General features: G+C 43.5%; 1 protein-coding gene across 2 annotated transcripts; it reads left to right on the forward strand.

Annotated features, from left to right (window-relative positions):
* The first annotated feature begins 4,122 nt into the window (after nucleotides 1-4,122).
* On the forward strand, nucleotides 4,123-14,949 carry CREG1 (cellular repressor of E1A stimulated genes 1). 2 transcript variants are annotated; one of them, XM_053607537.1, is made up of 4 exons: nucleotides 4,123-4,521; nucleotides 10,986-11,105; nucleotides 12,160-12,348; nucleotides 14,059-14,949. In XM_053607537.1, the coding sequence occupies exons 1-3, from the start codon at nucleotides 4,171-4,173 to the stop codon at nucleotides 12,346-12,348; spliced, it is 660 nt and encodes a 219-aa protein (XP_053463512.1). In that variant the 5' UTR covers nucleotides 4,123-4,170; the 3' UTR covers nucleotides 14,059-14,949. The 2 variants fall into 2 exon arrangements, with proteins under 2 accessions (XP_053463512.1, XP_053463511.1); XM_053607536.1 differs by having other exon boundaries at nucleotides 4,125-4,521; nucleotides 12,160-12,344.
* The last annotated feature ends 3,483 nt before the right edge of the window (nucleotides 14,950-18,432 follow it).

Here is an 18,432-nt window from a genome sequence, read left to right on the forward strand (position 1 = left end):
ATTATTCCCTAAGTGCCTAGAAAATAACTGTTAGCCAAATATGAATGTAATGAAAGAGTAAAAGTATAAAACTCAAGGAAGTCAAAAAGAGCACCTTTACTACTTCTTTTTTTTTTTTTTTTTTTTGAGACAGAGCCTCAAGCTGTCACCCTGGGTAGAGTGGTGTGGCATCACAGCTCACAGCAACCTCCAACTCCTGGGCTCTAGCGATTCTCCTGCCTCTGCCTCCCAAGTAGCTGGGACTACAGGAGCCCATCACAACACCCGGCTATTTTTTGGTTGCAGCCATCATTGTTGTTTGGCAGGCCCTGGCTGGATTTGAACCCACCGCCTCAGGTGTATGTGGCTGGTGCCTTAGCCTCTTGAGCCACAGGTGCCAAGCTCAGCTTTACTACTTCTTAAATTCTGAAAATGTTTGATTAAGGTAAAGGAAGCCTCAAAGCTGGGGTGGGCAATGAAAATTTCTTCAGTGGCTGCCTGGGGAGGAATTCCCAGACACTTTGTAAAGTTATTTTTTCAGGGGGCTTTCTTTCTTTCTCTCTCTCTCTCTCTCTCTTTTTTTTTTTTTTTTTGGTAGAAGTCACAGTGCAAAGTATTCAGTCTCAGAAAGAGATTATGTGAAGCAATCTGCAGATTTTTAGAGTAAAAAGTAGGAACTGAAACAGTAGAACAAAAGCTAACAATTACTAACACACAGCTAACAATGACTGAGCATTTACCGTGTTCCAGGCACTATGCCGGACATGTTAAATGCATTATCTCACTTTCACTCCATAAAAATGCAACCAGGTAGGAACTAACATTTTGTCCCACTTTAATGATGAGGAAATTGTGGTTCGGTATCATCCTATCTAAGGTTGTGATTAAGTGGCCAATTCTGAAGTTAGCTCTGTTCCCCACTCTGCTAGCCATCTACCCTAAGCATGGATAAGGTGCAAAGCAGAAAGTTTCTGTTCTTTAAAGACTAAAGCTTGAGTGATTGCAGACAGCCTGAGAAGCCTCTGCACTTGGTGTAAATGTTCTGGTGCAATCCGTCATGTCAACAACTCACACCTGCAGTATGCCTGGCACCGTGCTGGCTGGTACAGAGATGCGGAGATGACAAAGCCACTGCTCCTGACCTAGAAGGAACTGCAACTGGTGGCGACCTAGACAAACAAAGGAAATGTCATGTGGAAGAGGAAGGTTGCAGGGCAGGCTCTTCACCAGGACCAAATTCACACATAAGGAGAAGAGGATTATTTCACAATGGCCCTGTGGGGGATGGAGATCAGCCCAGGATGTTCAAATAGAAACACAAGTCAGAATGAGCAACAGCAGAATCAGAATGGTTACTTCAGCCACTTCTGGCTAAAGACTTCCCTAATATCCCTATGAGGATGGTTTGCTAAGAAAAAGCTGAAGTGCCCAGTTCTTATACTTGAGTATCTCAATTCAGTTGTCGTCACTTCCTATTGTTGACTTTATACAGCTCTGTGTGCAAAGAATTTCACCAAATGTTATTCATTAAGTTAGGAAGTCATTCAATAAATATTTATTGAGTGCCCATTCTGTGCATTGGGGATATGGAGGTGGGCAAGACAGACAACATTCCTGCTCTCCTGGAACTTCCCTTTTAGCAAGTGAGGCGATTAACAAGTAGCTAAATAAATAAACACTGTTATTACAGAGTGTAATGATTGCTGAGAGAGAAATAAACAGGGTTATCTGATGAAGAGTTACTGGGAAAGGCCTCTTAGAGAGGGTGATCTAGAATTACATCGGGATGGAGATCCTGCTGGGAGTGAGGCAGCAATGCCAATAGCTGAGAGAAAGGAATTTTGGGACTTGGGGTAGAGGTGACAATAAATGCAAAGACAGATAGTGAGGCTGGGTGCTTAAAGCTAGAGGGCTTGTAGACCTCATTCCTATGCTCTGACATGTGAGATGAAATTCTAGGCACCTGTTTTGTAATGGAGCTGTAAAGTGTCCTATTGCTAGTTTGCATGCCAACAATAAATGGACCGGCACTAAATAAAAATTTTTATTCTCTTGCAAAACAGATTATATTCTGAAACTTACAAAAGGCTTATACTTTGCATGCTAATTGAAAAATAGTATATAGGCTCACCACCCATAGTGAGTAGGGCACCAGCCACACGCACCGAGGCTGGCAGGTTCAAGCCCCACCTAGGCCTGCTAAACAACAATGACAACTGCAACCAAAAAAAAAAAAAAAATAGCCAGGCATTGTGGCGGGCGCCTGTAGTCCCAGCTACTTGGGAGTCTGAGGCAAGAGAATTGCTTGCGCCCAAGAGTTTGAGGTTACTGTGAGCACTCTACTGAGGGCAACATAGTAAGACTCCGGCTCAAAAAAGAAAAAAAGGATGTAGAGCTAAAAGAAGCATCAGATATAATCTAATCCGACTCCTCATTTTAGATGAGAAAATTGAGGCCCAAAGGTGAGATAAAGTCCCCTGGTCACCTGAGGTGATAGGGGCAGACCTGAGATTAGAACTCTGACTTGAAATTACATGCGCTCTTTCCTTAAAAGGTTAAGGATGAAATATTTGTAATTGGCAGGCACTTGAATTATGTGTAATAAATATTTGTTTTGAAAGTGATGAACCTCATTTTCCTCCTTTAAAATGTCTTATCTATTTTTTCCATCTAGCTTGAAGATCTTCCAAATTCAGTTGTTAAAAAGCAACTTTGATTTAGTTCACACACCTCTCACCTCCTGTGGAGGCCAGTGTGTGAGACATCATTTGGCCACCAGAGGGACCTGAAGACTCCGCCTGAGAGTAGAGATCATCTGCTTTCTTTCTTTCTTTTTTTTTCAGAGACAGAGTCTCACCTTGTCGTCCTGGGTAGAGTGCTGTAGCGTCACAGCTCACGGCAACCTCCAGCTCTTGGGCTTAGGTGATTCTTTTGCCTCAGCCTCCTGAGTATCTGGGATTACAGGCGCCCAACCACAACTCCCGGCTATTTTGTTGTTGTTGTTATTGTTGCAGTTTGGCTGGGACTGGGTTGGAACCGTCGGTATATGGGGCCAGCGCCCTACTCACTGAGCCACAGGCACCGCCCCATCTTGTTTCTAATGTACATATGTTCTGGCTGAGAAGCCTGAAAAGCTGACTGGATATGAGATGACCGTGTTTGAGACAGGTAGCAGAGGCGAACTTTGGCTCAAACAGCTGTTTGTGCACACCTGCTCACCTAACTGGCCCATAGCAGCTGAGGAAAATTACCTCATCTGTTTAGCAAGTCAGCCTCAGAGTACCAGCTGCCTGCCACAGCCCGATCTACGAGCTGCCCAACTCCTCTACCAAGTCCCACTGTGCAATCTTTATAACATTTAAAGTGAGGGTTTAAGGCCACACTGAAAAGATGTCACTCGGAAAAGATGTGACCAAAGCATAAAATTATAACAAATATAAGCCAGGTGCTATGAGTTTATTCACCAGTTCCCAGGATAGCAGAATAAAGGAGCACTCCTGACAAAATGAAAGAGATCTTACAAGAAGCAAAAGGAAATACCCATTGTATGAGGCAGAGAGGGTCAGCGAAGGCAATAAATTCTTGAAACCACTGACCTCAAGCCCCATGACTTAACAGGCCCTGAACCTTTGAGCTCAAATTCGGGCATGGAATAGTAACTAGCAGACCACCTATCCCTTGGTGTCTCAGAGCAACTCCTGGGGTAGTCCATTTATAAGGTCTTGAACTTTGGGTCTTCTGCCTAACCTAACTACTGGGACCTTTGTTGCTCCCTGGGGCTGATGGTAAATTCAATAGGAAAGAGGCGCACAGACTGAAAATGCAGCGTTTCCTCTCAGATGCTAGATACCCATATGCAAATGTATTAAAAGAAGGTGTGTGTGTAGAAGTTAGGTCTTTTCCTAGCACTGTGACTTAAGCAAGTTGCTTAAATTTCTCCAGGCCTGAGTTTTCCTTCTATCAAACAAAACAAATAACATTTGTTTTGGGGCACTTTAACTTAAAGAGCTATTAAAAGATGAGTAAACACATTGCGCTTCTCCGCCCCCGGTCGTGGAGCTGCGGAGAGACCCGCCCCTCTACCCTGCTTAGCTCTGATTGGCCCCGCTCTGCGGGGGCGGGGCCGGGCGCACGGGGCTAACCCCAGGCGGAGCCGGTCCCGGCGCCCAGGACTCCCGCAGAGACGCCGCCATGGCCGCTCCCTCCCGCGAGGCTGCGCACACCTTGCTAGCTGTGCTGCTGGCGCCTGCGCTTCTGGTGCTGCTCGTGTCGCCCGCTTGGGGCCGCGGCGGCCGGAATCACGGGGACTGGGACGCGGCCGCGGTGCCGCCGCTGCCACCTCGCGAGGACGCGGCGCGCGTGGCCCGCTTCGTGACGCACCTCTGCGACTGGGGCGCGCTGGCCACTATCTCCACGCTGCCGGAGGTGCGCGGCCGGCCTTTCGCCGATGTCTTGTCCCTCAGCGACGGACCCCCGGGCGCAGGCAGAGGCGAGCCCTACTTCTACCTGAGCCCGCTGCAGCTCTCGGTGCACAACCTACAGGTGAGCGGGAAGGCCGCGCGGCTTCCCGGCCTGGGTGGCGTGTGGGCACTGCGGAGCTCGCGGCCCGGGGGCCCAGCTGCTGGCGGGGCGGCCAGAGAGTAAGCCTTTCGACTTTCACCAGAATTCTGTCTGGAATGTAGAGCTCGCCTCACACGACTGCCTCTTCTCCCCTACGCTGGCATGGCGGGCTTTGCAGCATCCCGAATGTTGAGCAACTGAGTACCGGGAATTCTCTTAAGCCCTGGCCACTGGGCGACGCCCTCGGGGTGAATTCGTTGCCGGTACTGGGTAGGACTTCTCATTTCCAAGTCGGTTTGGGGCACAGTGTCTCCATTAACTGGGCTTTTTCTTATTGCTAAAGGTTTTTTTGGTTTGTGTTTGTTTTTGAGACAGAGTCTCAAGCTGTCGCCCTGGGTAGAGTGCTGTAGCATCACAGCTCACAGCAACTCTTGGGCTTAAGCGATTCTCTTGCCTCAGCCTCCCAAGTAGCTGGGACTACAGGCACCCGGCGCAACGCCCGGCTATTTTTTTTGTTGTAGTTGTTGTTTTAGCAGGACCAGGCCGGGTTCGAACCTACCAGCCCCAGTGTACGTGGCCGGTGACCTAACCACTGAGTACGGGCGCCGCTCCTTACTAAAGGTTCTGCAGGATATAGAGATGGTTGGGTGATTAAGCATCTTGCTTACCTGACCTTGGGATTTCCCCTTCTTACCTTCCTCTTGAGTTAAGAATTTCCCCTTCCGCAGTAAGAAACTAATAAACAAGACCGTGGATGATACAGTGATTCCTGCAATTTTAGGCCTCCACGTACGCAGTGGCTTCCTCCTTATGGAGCAGAACTGATGGAAGGTCTGTCTCTTCCTTATCCTTTGCTCACCTTCTGGGACAGGGCCAAGCTTACAACTCTGGTGGACCTCTGCTGTCCCAAGGTTGGCCCACAGACACACGCTAAGGAGGCTAGAGGCATGCAGAAAAGGAAGAGAGCCTGGTTTGGTGGGGGCTCTTTTTGACAAAGATCTCAGATTTGAGCTCAGCTGCGAAAGTACAACATTGATGACAAAGATGGGATGTAAGAAACTGATGTTTGATGAAGCCACTTCTCTGTGCCAGGCTGACCTTCACTTTACTCTTCTTTCATTGTTTCTTCTAATAATTATTGAGGTATTATTATCCCTCTTCTGCAGATGAAGAACTTCAGGCTTAGATAAAGTAACTTGCCCAAAGCCAGTGGCCAAACCCTCGTTTCATCTCCGTCTGTCTTCAAATCACACATCAGACTGGTGGCCCATGAGCTGACTATGTCCGTTGACCAGTTTTCTGTCTTTAATAAATTCAAATTAGATACCAAATTTTAAAATTCAGATTTTACTTAAAAATCTAAATTTCTATCTTCACTTGAAAAATCGGATGATCAAGCAACACTGAGGACCTACATTGTCTGAACAAAAATAGAAGCAGCTGCCCCCTTTTAGCCAATGCATGTACAGCCCAGTTCACCGTTTTCTTATTCCCGGCTCTCTCCATTCTTTAGGCAGGTGCACAGAGCAAACTCATTCCACTCATTAGTGACACTGAACTTTGGCTATAAATCAGTCATCTAGGAAGACTTAAAAATGCAATGCTAAGGCATTTTGTTAAAAACACATTTTATTCTCAAACAATAACCACTTCCCTCCCTTCCCCCAAGAAAAACCTCTCCCGGATGATTCTAATGGAGGAGGAGGGAGATTGAGCTATATATGATCATATTTGAATTTGTGGGAGCTCCTGATATTATCATCCCTATTGCGGAATCAGGAAACTAAGACTCAGGGATGCAGGGACTCACCTGTGACCAGCCACCTACTGGCTGTCAGTTAGCACTTCAGCCCAGGTCCAGGATTTCTATGGTGGCAGTGAAAAGAAGTGGCCGCATCAGAATTTGCTCGATTCTGACTCCATCCATTAACCACTCAAGATTGGTTTGTGCTTTCCTTTCCACTTTTCCCCTTCCTTCTGACCTTCAGGGTCCTCTCCATGTCTTCCCATCAAGGGGAGTGAAATAGTTCCAACAAAAACAAGAGGACCTAGGTTTGGGACCACTTCTCGTGTGTAAAATGCCTGTCCTCTCTAACTCAGAGACAGGTTGTGAGCTTCAAATGTGTTTGGCCACTGGGACATTTCTTTTGGATTTTTTTTTGGTGGCATTTTTTATAGTGAATATTTCTAGGAAGATGTCGCTGATGTTAGCTAGTCACGGTATTAGGTTGGGCTGCAGAGCCAGTGAGTCAGAAACAAAATCCTGGGGGTTGATTCTGGGTCCCAACATCTCTCACTGTTGGCCTCCCTTCCTTCTTGGCGCTTTTGTGCTGTGACCTTTTCTCTGATCACTCCTGATTTTTTTCTCTGACCCACTAAAAATAAGTGTCCTCCAGATTCAGTTTCTTACCTTTCTGTTCTCAGTATGATCCTTAGAAAATCTTAAACTGTCATTCACATCATTCCCAGTCAAGATTCACTTCCAAGTTTATGTCCTTTTTCTGACCTCATTAGAGTTCTCTATCATGAACTGCTTGCCCTTCATTTTTACTTCATTAGTTTACCACTCAAATTCAGTATATTTAAATCCAATCCTCTTCCTCCTGAAACCAGCTAATCTTACTCTTCTCCATTTCTGTTAATGGGATGATTGCTTTCTTAGGAAACAATAGTTGGAATTCTTACTCCCTCTGCAACTCCCTCAGTTCCCAAATCCTGACTATTTTCTGTTGTTTTCTTTGCTTCTAGCCAGTCCCTTTTCTTGTATTCCTACCACACCATCCTTAAGCTTATCACCTCTTCCTACCTTAAAGTAACTCTTCCTGTCTGCCCTGTCCACCCTGACCACCTGATTTATGGTAACAAAATACCTCACTCAGCATTGGCACTCTAGCCTTTAACAACACCCTCTGAGTCACCTGAGGCTTTTGTTTAAAATGCAGATACCTGGGTCTGGAGTGGAGCCCAGGAATCAGCATTCTGACAAACTCTCCAAGCAGGTGGTTCACTGCCAAACGTGCCTTACAAATAATAATCTAGACTCCTCAACTTAGATGTGAGCTGCTCCAAACCCACTTGCTCTGAAAGTCCTCTCTTTCTAGCAAATTAGGTTTCCCCAGACTCCCCATCGTGCCTTAGGCCTTCCCAGTTCTGTGGGTTTTGCAGTTATCATTCCCTCTACCTTTATTTCTGCCTCCCCCCCCCCCCAGTGGTAAGACAGGATTTTATTAGACAGAAAGGAATACAGAAAGAGTAAAAAGTACCAGAGCTTCTGGCAAAGGGGAAGACCCAAGTCAAAAGGGTCCTTTGACATGGGTCCATTGTCTAGGGGTATATATCACATTTTGACCAGGACTTGGTAGGTGGAAAAACACCTTTACAAACTTAATGAGTGTATTAGCAAATGAATGAATGCAGTCCCCTGGGGCAAGATTATTAGCTGTTTGCAGTTTTTATCTCAGGGATTAGGGGGTATGCTCCCTAATCAAGGTGGAATCACCCAAAACTCTTTCAGGCTGCTTTGTTCCAGACCTTGCTAGAGCCCAGGGGATGTGTCCTGGAAAGAGCAGCCTGTTTGTGCGGGTCTGATTTCTGAGTTAGTTTCTGTCCAGCCCTGAGTGGGAGAATCCTGTATTAATCCTCTCTCTTGGAATAAAAGCTCTAACTGCCATTAGGGAGAAAGGAGTCTGACTGCTTCAGACTGCTTCCTGCTGAAGACAGACAGTGATAAAGGGGGGCCGTTAGAGGTTCCTGAGAGGAGGGCAATCCAGGGTTCACAGTAAATGGAAATCCAGTTGATCCCTCCACCTGGGGCAAAATGTCAGGGTATTCATGAAATTACCCAGGCCTAGGAAACTGGGGTCCCTTGTCCAGCCTTGAATGGGGGAACCCTGTATCAATAGAAGGGATCAGTTAGGGTTTCTCCAGAGGGAGGGTGATCCAGGGATCCACAACAGAAATAGGTCTTGGACTGGAGCCATTTTTGCTGCTTGTGGCCTGATGATAGCATCTCTGAAAGACAAATCTGATTAGCACATCATTTGACAGCCAAAGATTGCTTTTTGAATTTAGAAGTCCGGTGAGGTTATGAGAAGTATAAATAATTAGGTCTCTTCCCAAAGTTAGCTTAGTTGCCTCTAGGGTTAAGAGGGCTACAGCTGCTAAAACCATAGACAATGTGGCTGTCCCTTAGTCATAGTGTAAATTTCTTTACTAAGGTAAGCTACATGTTGTAAAACTGAACCCTGGTGTTGGGGCAAGACTCCTAGGGCAATTCCAGTTGGCTCTGTAACATGCAGATTAAATTGTCTGGTAGGAACACTTAAAGCAGTGGCCTGTAAAAGAGCATTTTCCAGCTGCTGGAATGCCTTATCTGCCTCCGGTTCCCATTTTAGAGTGACCAGGAACTCTTTTGAGTATTTTTAATTAAAGAATAGAATGGTCTAGCTATTTCACTATATTTAGGAATCCAGAGTGCAAAAGCCTGTGATTCCTAAGAAGCCTCAAAGCTGTCTGAGAGTTCAAGGTTTAGGGTAAACCAATATTTGTTCTATTCTTTCTTTGCCCACAGTTCTCTTCCCCTGTGAAAGTTGGAGACCCAAATAGTGCACTTCAGACACACATAATTGGGCTTTAGCCTTGGAAACTTTGTACTCGGAATCAGCTAGAAAGTTTAATAGAGCTTGGGTAGCTTTGTGGCATTCCTCTGCATCTGGTGCTCCCAGAAGAATGTCATGTACCTACTGAATCAGAGTCACTGTGGGATATGAGCAATGACTCTTGGGCTAAGGAGATGGTCCTTAAGTCCTTGAGGTAAGTTAGACTGGTTGAGCGTATTTTGCTTTTCCCAGCTGTCCCTCAGGAGCCCATGCTTCTGGGTTAATTTTTGTCTCTAATAAGAGAAGACATAGTATCACCCTCTACCGTTAACATATCTTTCCACTTCTATTCTGATTTCAAAGGCAGGTAGTACCTGAGTTACAAACATTCAACTTACTTACAACTCGCACTTACAAACAAGGATCTATTATACTAAGTTATAAGCATTTGACTGACAAGGTCTCATACCTATGAAAGAAGTTTATTACTAGTAGACGTACCTGTTCCGGTTGGCATACAAATTCAATTCAAGAATGAACCTGTAGCACTTATCTTGTTCGTGGCCCAGGGACTGTCTGTATAAGGCTCCCTGTAGTTTCTCCATCACACCAGGCTAAGCTGATGTCTCCTCACACTGAACTTGGAATGCTCTTCACTGTCCATTTGCAATCAGTTCTGTGCTGCCTTCTGACCTCTCTTTCTTTTTTCTTTTTTGAGACAGAGCCTCAAGCTGTCACCCTGGGTAGAGTGCCATGGCTTTACAGCTCACAGCAACCTCCAACTCCTGGGCTTAAGTGATTCTCCTGCCTCAGCCTCCCAAGTAGCTGGGACTATAGGCGCTTGCCACAACGCCCGGCTATTTTTTTGTTGCAGCCGTCATTATTGTTTGGCGGGCCTGGGCTGGATTCAAACCCGCCAGCTCAGGTGTATGTGGCTGGTGCCTTAGCCGCTTGAGCCACTGACCTCTCTTTCTTTCGCATGATTGAAGTTTTGTTTTTTTTTTTTTACTTTTCTACCAGATTATAAACTCATAGAGAGGAGAGACCTTATCTGAGTGCACCTTTATTTTTTTGGTCTCCTATAATGCACTGCCTAGCAGTTTCCAGACAGAGGATATTTGGCTAAATGACTTCAAGGAGATCTCTTTACTATCCACTGTTTTGATGGGTCACTGTGAAATAGCAAAAGTCTCTACAAGACATTTAGAGCCTAAAGAGTCTGCAGTGCAGTGTGCAAATTTTGCTGTATCTGTTAACAGTGTCTTTTACGAAGCTGATTGCTGAATAAGAATACAGTATTTTGCTTACTTCACTTTTTGAATCTAGAATAAGACTTATTGCTACAGCAGGAATGAACAATTTCTACAAGTTTTGAGATCACATGACAATTTCTGCTAACATAAGATAAACAAGCAGCATGATTCAGCTACTTTCTTGCTTAAATTATATAATTAACTAGTTGAGGAACTATGGTATTTTTATGCACTGGTTTCATATTAGAGTTTAAGCAGTCAGATCTTTCAATGAAGGCAGTAGACCAGCCTTGAATTTGGGTAGTATAATTAATTCCTCTGATGAATATGGAACAAATTCATAGTTAAGGAAAAACACATTGAAATGATTCTTAGTTAATTTGAAATATGACTCCCCTACTTTTTGTGTGTAGGAGAGTCAGAATCAGTCTGTGCAAGTAGTATTTTTCCCCTGAGTGGACGATGATGTTTTACAATTCCTCGTTTCATGGAAGACTGGTTAACCTCTGGGAACATTATGTATGCAACTTGCAAAATTTATTACCTCTCTACAAATCGTATTTCACATGGAAGGGTCTTCATTTTCTCCCTACAGGAGAACCCACAAGCCACGCTGACCCTGTCTCTGGCACAGACTGACTTCTGCCGTAAGCACGGATACGATCCCCAAAGTCCTCTTTGTGCTCACATAATACTGTCAGGAACTGTGACCAAGGTGAGTAGATATCCTATGCGGAGAGAGATGGTTTTAGAAGAGCATCATCTTATTAGCAATGAAAGGAGAGCTCTTTTGAGAATAAGGATTTATGATTGAGCTGCATAGTTAGAAAATGTTAAATAAAGTAATTCCATGAAAACTAAAGGTTTTAGTTGCTTTCACCTAAGTGCTCAATATGATATTTATGAAGCAAAGGGATGATTTTTCTGAAGCCAAACAGATACAATAACTATAAATCCCCTATATAAAATTATTCTTGCTCAGGAACATCTGCTGGACCAAAGCTCACTGCTCTTGCCATGGTTTACTCTGTGCCATATTTCCCATGTCTGGGCTCCCTGTCTCCATATTTTAACAGTGGCTTAGAGTAGAGAGAGCGTGTTAAGTAGGCCAATAAGAGGAGTATCCATTACTAAAAAGTGGAAGTGAATTTAGTTTGGGATGAGGGAAGAGGTTAAATGAAATTGCAGGAAGGGCAGTGAGCAGGTGTCCTGAGCACCTATCCGGTTGCTGAGCCAGCACATTTGGTTTTTAACCTTGTCAATCATCAATGCCTCAGACAAGTTTTATTTACAGCCTGGAAATTCTGTGTGGGTGCATGTCTGTAGTAGAGTCTCCTTCATTGGCAGGAGCAAGGGGGAGGAATGGCAAATGCTTTTGCGTTGCATTATGCTTCAAAAGGCTTTTTTCCTTCACGTCCACTCATCTGCATGTTTATCATGTGCACATTATGGGGTAAATGTGCTAATGTTGCAGCTCTTAACAGTAGTGTGTTACAGTACCTTGTGCCAGTTCCTCCTGTAGCTCAGAGTTACTGTTTACCTGACAGTTTCCCTCTTCATTATATCTGTTGTTGCCAACCTTTGAAGTCTTTATTATTCTCTGCATTCTTCAAGTTTCCTTTATTTTCTCTTGATTCCTTAAGTTTAAGAACAGGACACACAACTAAGTAAACTCTTAGGATTTATAGAATGCTAGAATCATGCATTTGTAACAAATGGGAGAACAATGTTACGGCTCTGAGAATATTTATTTCACATATGTCCTTTAGGTGAATAAAACAGAAATGGACTTTGCCAAGCATTCGTTATTCGTTCGGCACCCTGAGATGAAAACCTGGCCTGCTAGCCATGACTGGTTCTTTGGCAAGTTGAATATAACCAATATCTGGGTCCTGGACTACTTTGGTGGACCAAAAATAGTGACACCTGAAGAATATTACAATGTCACATTTGAGTAGGTACTTCCACAGCTTTCACCTTTCTGTATGGCAGCCCTTCCAGGGAGCCAGTGTTTAGGAGTGATCGGCTGATTATTTGAGATTCTGGGATAAAGAACCCAACAGTCCTGGTGATTATTTTGCTGCCATGTGTGCAGGAGAAGAGACATGGGCTGTTGATACTCTTCAGGGATGGTAAACACATCTGACTTTATAGGAACACAGAGGTAGTAATTAGAACATTCCTGAGCAAGAAGTTTTTAAGAAGAGGGCGGCACCTGTGGCTCAAGGAGTAGGGCGCTGGTCCCATATGCTGGAAGTGGCGGGTTCAAACCCAGCCCCGGCCAAAAACCACAAAAAAAAAAAAAAAAAAAAAAAAAAAAAAAGAACTTTTTAAGAAGAATGCCGGGTCTGTAAAGCTAGTGAATGATGCCCCATGATCATATCAATGTACACAGCTATGATTTAATAAAAAAAAAAAAGAAGAATGCAGGTCCTGCTCTTTGAAGTTTAGGTTTACTTTCACAGGACATAATCTCTGAAGGGCACTTATCTTTGTATAAATAACATGCTCAAGGGCAGTACATGCTTTAGTCACAAAATAAAATTGTGTTCCCATAAGTCTCCATGCTGAATAAGTGAGGTTCCCATATTATTATGCAGAGAGTGAGCACTTTTCTGCAGCTCAGAGATAAGACAGAACGCTTTTGTCCTTATCCTGAGGGTAGGACCAAAAACTAGAACAGGGTGTGAGCCCTTCTAAGGCAGTGAACCAGACTCCTGGGATGGGCTGAAAGCTGTTCCCTCTGACAAGTTGCCTCTGGCTATTAATTGTCTATTTTAGAGTCTGGCAGTGGGACCCACCACCCACTCATTTTGCCCCAGAACTGGTGAGGAGTCCGGGGAGCATACAGTAATATCTGTCAGTGAGTTCTTAGAGTACCTGTCACAGGGACCTCACAGACATTCTGGAGCTTCTCTAAATTGGTAGCCACCTTGCTTGGCTCGCCCAGATCAGTTCTGGGAAATACTTTTCTCCGAATACCATAAAGCTTTCTGCATCTGAAATCTGTTTCACTCAAATGCAGTCTACCACTTCCTAGAGCTAATGTGGAGCCGAACTAAACATGGTTTGCCTCACTGGACTGTTGGGACAAGACCCCACAAGCCTATTTGCAAACTAAGTGGAAGGTTTAAATGTGTAAGCCGAGTATTTGCTGACAGTTTTGCATAAGCAGTTCTGATAAGCATCTGCTCCTTTCACTGTTGAGTCTGAGCAGCAGCCTGGTTGTGCTGGGCCTCATTTTATCACCTGTGGTACAGTCCACACATTTCCTAACAAAGACAGAGGTGATGGAAGGTCATTGATTATAACCTTGGCCACTCTAGTTAAATATTCTCAGTGGTTTTTGTCTTTTAAACCTTCAAATTTTCCTCTTAAATGAGATAACAACAGCAGTCACAGCCCAGCAGCATTTACTGAAGTGTGTTGGAATCATTTGTGCGGAGGAGGGGTGCTTGCTAAAAGGAGAATTCATGGGCCCCACCCTAAACCTATTGAAACCTGCATTTTAACAAGCTCAGGTAGAACACTAAAGTGGCTGAAATTAACTCAAAATCTTAAACTTTTAGATCAGAAGTTTCTCTTGTCCTTCCCTAGAATGAATGAACTTTTAAGATTTGTCAACTCAGTTTAATGAAATAATTCTTCCCCTCTCTTCCTCTTTCTAGGTGAAGCAGAATGTGGCGAACTTAACCACACCTGTGAAATTCCTTAGCTGGGCTCATGTACTTTTCAAGGGCTTAACATTTCTCTGAAAAGTTTCCCAGAATCTTAGCCAGTTTTCTGTTCCCTGCTGATTTGCTTGCTTGCTTGTTTACAGAATATAGTTGGAGCGAATTTCTTGGAAGATGTGGTTGCTTGCTAGATTTTTTTTTTTTTTCATATTTTGAAGTCATTTTCATAGAGATATGTCTTTCACTACAATCAAAGAAGTTTTGTTCCATCAACTCCAAATATGCTTTCAATCATGTTCCTTGAAGAGGAACAAGTTTCAGATTTAGATTGCCCATTGGCATTGCAAGGTACTTGAGCCTGTGTTCTTTATTCCTGGAAGCCACATGCTCAGGGAGTGCACCGTCCTCAACACAGCTGCTCCTGAGTGACAGTGCGCCCTGAGGAATCCTGCCAAAACAGACAAGCAACAAGAGATACAAATGGAGCTTCATCCTCCTGTCAATTTATGTCTGACAATCCTGAGTTATACTAAGCCAGCACAGGACAAAACTATTTCTTATAAAGAACTTAAAAAAACTTTTTACATTCTAAAATGATACTTACCTAGAACAAAAGAAATTCTTAAGACTTCCTGAATTTGACTTCCCCACTGAAGTGGAGACTGTATAATCAAAACACATACATACTACATATTATTTTTTATTCTGGCCCCAAAATGGGATTGCAAAAGAAAGAGAAGGAAGGGAAGTTTATATTTCTCTTATTCTCTTATAAGCAGCATTAACTGGCATGGACCAGTTTTGGCCAGGGACAAAAATCATCTCCCAAACAACTCTTCATAGCTTTTTAAATGCTTCTACTCCCAGCAGTGACCTAAGGCTTCTGCAGCTGCTCCAAATCTCTAAATAGCTCCTAGCGCTACTGGGACCTAAACCAGGTCATCAGAGGGAGGAGAACACTGCATTAAAAAAAGCTCACATCACATTTCTTTGGAAGAGAAGACACTTTAATGTTATTAACCATATACATGATTTTAGAAGATGACATAAATTCTTCTTAAATATGTCAGGAACCAAGTCACTGAATTCTCAAAAGGCAAAGAGAAAAGTTAAACATGAGCCATTACGTTTGAAAACTACAAAATGAACTAAAATCAAGCCCACAGCTTTTGTTTTACAAAAATGATTTATATTAAACTTAATAAAACAGATCTCTTAGTCAAAGCATCAATAATTAAAAGCATTTTTAATGAAATGTGTTGGATTTGTTTTCATAAACATAATTATGTTATGCTTTAATTTTTTTATGCTTTATTTTGTCCATATCGAGAGCCTTTTGTATTTTAGCATTTTCTCAAATCAGTGACAGGCTGTTCCAAAAATTGAAGCGACTAATCCCATTCTTCCCCATCGGCAGAGAAGCCCATTGTGTCACAAAATCTGGGTTATGGTTAGAATCCAACTTTCATCACAGGTTCTTCCTGGTTTCAGGTGCCAGTGTATCTCATGATATAGACTTAGGTTGAGGGCAACTGTCTGGTTTCCTCCCTTTGCCCACTGATTGTGAGTTTTGTCTTCCATCATATTAAAAAAAAAAGTAAGGTGCAATTATCCAGGGTAAAATCAATCAGGTTTTCCTAGCAGGCTTTGCTGGTTCCTGGGTAACTGAACAGGTAATCAGTTACTGTTACCTTCTGATTGGCCACAAGAGGGCACTGTAGACTAGCAAGTGCCTGATGTCTTACACAGCAGAGCTAACTGAGCCAGAACAGGCTGAGCTGGGGTGGATGGCCTTGATGACACCGGTGTAAAAGCAGCCCCACAGGGGCAGAAGGAGAAGCTGAGGCCTGGTCTCATGCAGCTGCTGACAGGTTTTCATGGGTTTATTGCTCCCACCGTACCATGTGCTCCTGTCCCATCAGGCTTCTTGTCCCTGTGCACCCCACCTGCTACAGAAGACAGCCCTGTCCTTAAAGAGCAGGAGGAGAAGAGTGTCTTAGACTGAGGTGGGCTTGGGGGTTGGCCTTGGCCTTGGCCCAGGAAGCAAGGCAAGGCTTGATCAAGAAAATAGGAAGAGGGAATGGCCCCAGAGCGTGAAACTACACAGCTCAGGTAGCTGCAACTGGCAGATTTTTGTCTTGGCCATTCATCGATCTGTGCTCAACTGGTCAAGGCTATTTGTCTTTACCAACCATGGCCGATAATCATTTACTCTGTCTTATGGCCCAGGTTCAAAGTCCTTTGGTGTATTGTGGGAGTGGAGAAAAATCCTTTATGAAATGAGACAAGGGTCAATGACATGCATAAATGTTCTGATGAGATTGTTAATGTCATGACCCCTTTTCAGTAACACTCAGACTGTAGATCACAATGTCATTGGAGAGGAGATTACTTTCCTATAACAGAAAATGTTTTTCAGTTTTAGTACTGAGGAAGTTACTTTGGGTAATGTTGGTTGGTCAACATTTCTTAGGGGAATTCCAAACTGTCACTTCAAAACCGGGTTTCTATAAATTTTCATTTACAACTTAAGTGCTTTTTGGAATGGGGGGATGTAAATAAAATGTCAATCTTTTAAGTATTTAGTATTGTCAGACATTTGTGTCACACATACTGAAAATTAAAAACGATATTTATAACCTCACCAGCCAGCCTGGCTGCTCATATTTTGGTGTGTAGTCCTCCAACATTTTGTTTCCATGAAATGTTTAAACGCAGTCAAGATCATGCTGTTTATTGATTGTGCATTACTTTATCATAAGCTGTGTTCCTAGAAACCATTCACAAGGATGGCTTAGAATGGCCACAGAATATTTCTTCAGATCAATATAGCAAGGCTACAGAATAATGGTCAGTACTGGGACTCTTACTAGTGACAGAAACTCAAGTCACAATAGTTCATTGATCTTAAAACATTCTTTCAGAACGGGCTCTTTTCTGCTGTGTTGGTTTTAATTGCAGCCAGTAATCTTAAGAGCAAAAAGGGTATATCCTTCCTAGCAGGCCCTAGCTATTCTGAACAACCACTGTATCTGGGAATGGTGTATCCTCATTGGCAGAGCCTGGATTGTGTATTCTCTCCTGGAGTTGGGGATTCAGCTTAGCACCATCAGAATCACAGAGAATGGGAGAATTTTGAAGGGGGACTTAAAAAGAGTTACATTAACTGAAGAATACTGTGGAGGTAAAACTATGGGGTATTACCACTTTCCCTAGTTTTTAACATTTAGGTTACTTTCAGTTTTTCTCTGTGATAAGGGGAAGATCCTTACACATGAAGCATTTGTTATATTTCCGTTTATTTCCTTAGATTCCCCACAGTGGAATTTCTAAACCAAAGCTATTAGTACATATTATAATAAATTGCTTTTAAGAATTCATATCCTCTGGGAGACTGAGACTAATGGATTGCCTGAGCTCACAGGTTTGAGACCAGCCTGAGCCAAAGCGAGACCTCCTCTCTAAAAATAGCTGGGCATTGTGGCAGGGGCCTGTAGTCCCAGCTACTCCAGAGGCTGAGGCAAGAGAATCGCTTGAGCCCAAGCGAGGTTGCTGTAAGCTAGGATGCCAGGGCACTTTACCAAGGGCGACAAAGTGAGACACTGCAATGGTTATGTCTAGTATCTGTTTCAAAATATTCTAGCAAAAAAAAGTATAGGGATTAGATGACATGACACTGGCAAAATGTTGGCTGTTAAAAGCTAGGTAACAGGTACCCAGAGATGCATTTTTCTATTATTCTCCTTACTTTACTTACATGACAAGAGTCACGTACCGAGGGTGACATAGTGAGACTCTGTATCAAAAAAAAAAAAAATTTCTTGTATTATGTTCAGTAAAACTTTGAAAAATACATAAACTAATCCAGATGGGGGGAAGAATTTATATCAATTAATAATCTTGCAAGCAGGGCGGTGCCTGTGGCTCAGTCGGTAAGGTGCCGGCCCCATATACCGAGGGTGGCGGGTTCATACCCCGCCCCGGCCGAACTGCAACCAAAAAATAGCTGGGCGTTGTGGCGGGCGCCTGTAGTCCCAGCTGCTCGGGAGGCTGAGGCAAGAGAATCGCTTAAGCCCAGGAGTTGGAGATTGCTGTGAGCTGTGATGCCACGGCACTCTACCGAGGGCCATAAAGTGAGACTCTGTCTCTACAAAAAAAAAATCTTGCAAGCAGTATATGAAAGTGTTCACTCAGTGTGCTGAATTTGATAGGTAAAAACAGTGCTGTATTATTTTAATTGGCAATTTTTAGGTTACTGATAACATCGAACATTAAAAATTTGATTAGCTGTTTGTTTTTCCTCTTTGTGAACTACTGGTTTGTATTCTTAGGCCATTTATCTTTTGGTGATCATGTTTAAAACATTGA

The sequence above is a fragment of the Nycticebus coucang genome, chromosome 10 (assembly GCF_027406575.1).
Source record: "Nycticebus coucang isolate mNycCou1 chromosome 10, mNycCou1.pri, whole genome shotgun sequence".
NCBI lineage: Eukaryota > Metazoa > Chordata > Mammalia > Primates > Lorisidae > Nycticebus > Nycticebus coucang.

Coding starts and splice junctions, on each gene's coding strand:
- CREG1 (XM_053607537.1), top strand. CDS start 4,171: ATGGCCGCTCCCTCCCGCGAGGCTGCGCACACCTTGCTAGCTGTGCTG. Junction 4,522..10,985: donor TCTCGGTGCACAACCTACAG/GTGAGCGGGAAG, acceptor TTCTCCCTACAG/GAGAACCCACAAGCCACGCT. Junction 11,106..12,159: donor TGTCAGGAACTGTGACCAAG/GTGAGTAGATAT, acceptor TATGTCCTTTAG/GTGAATAAAACAGAAATGGA.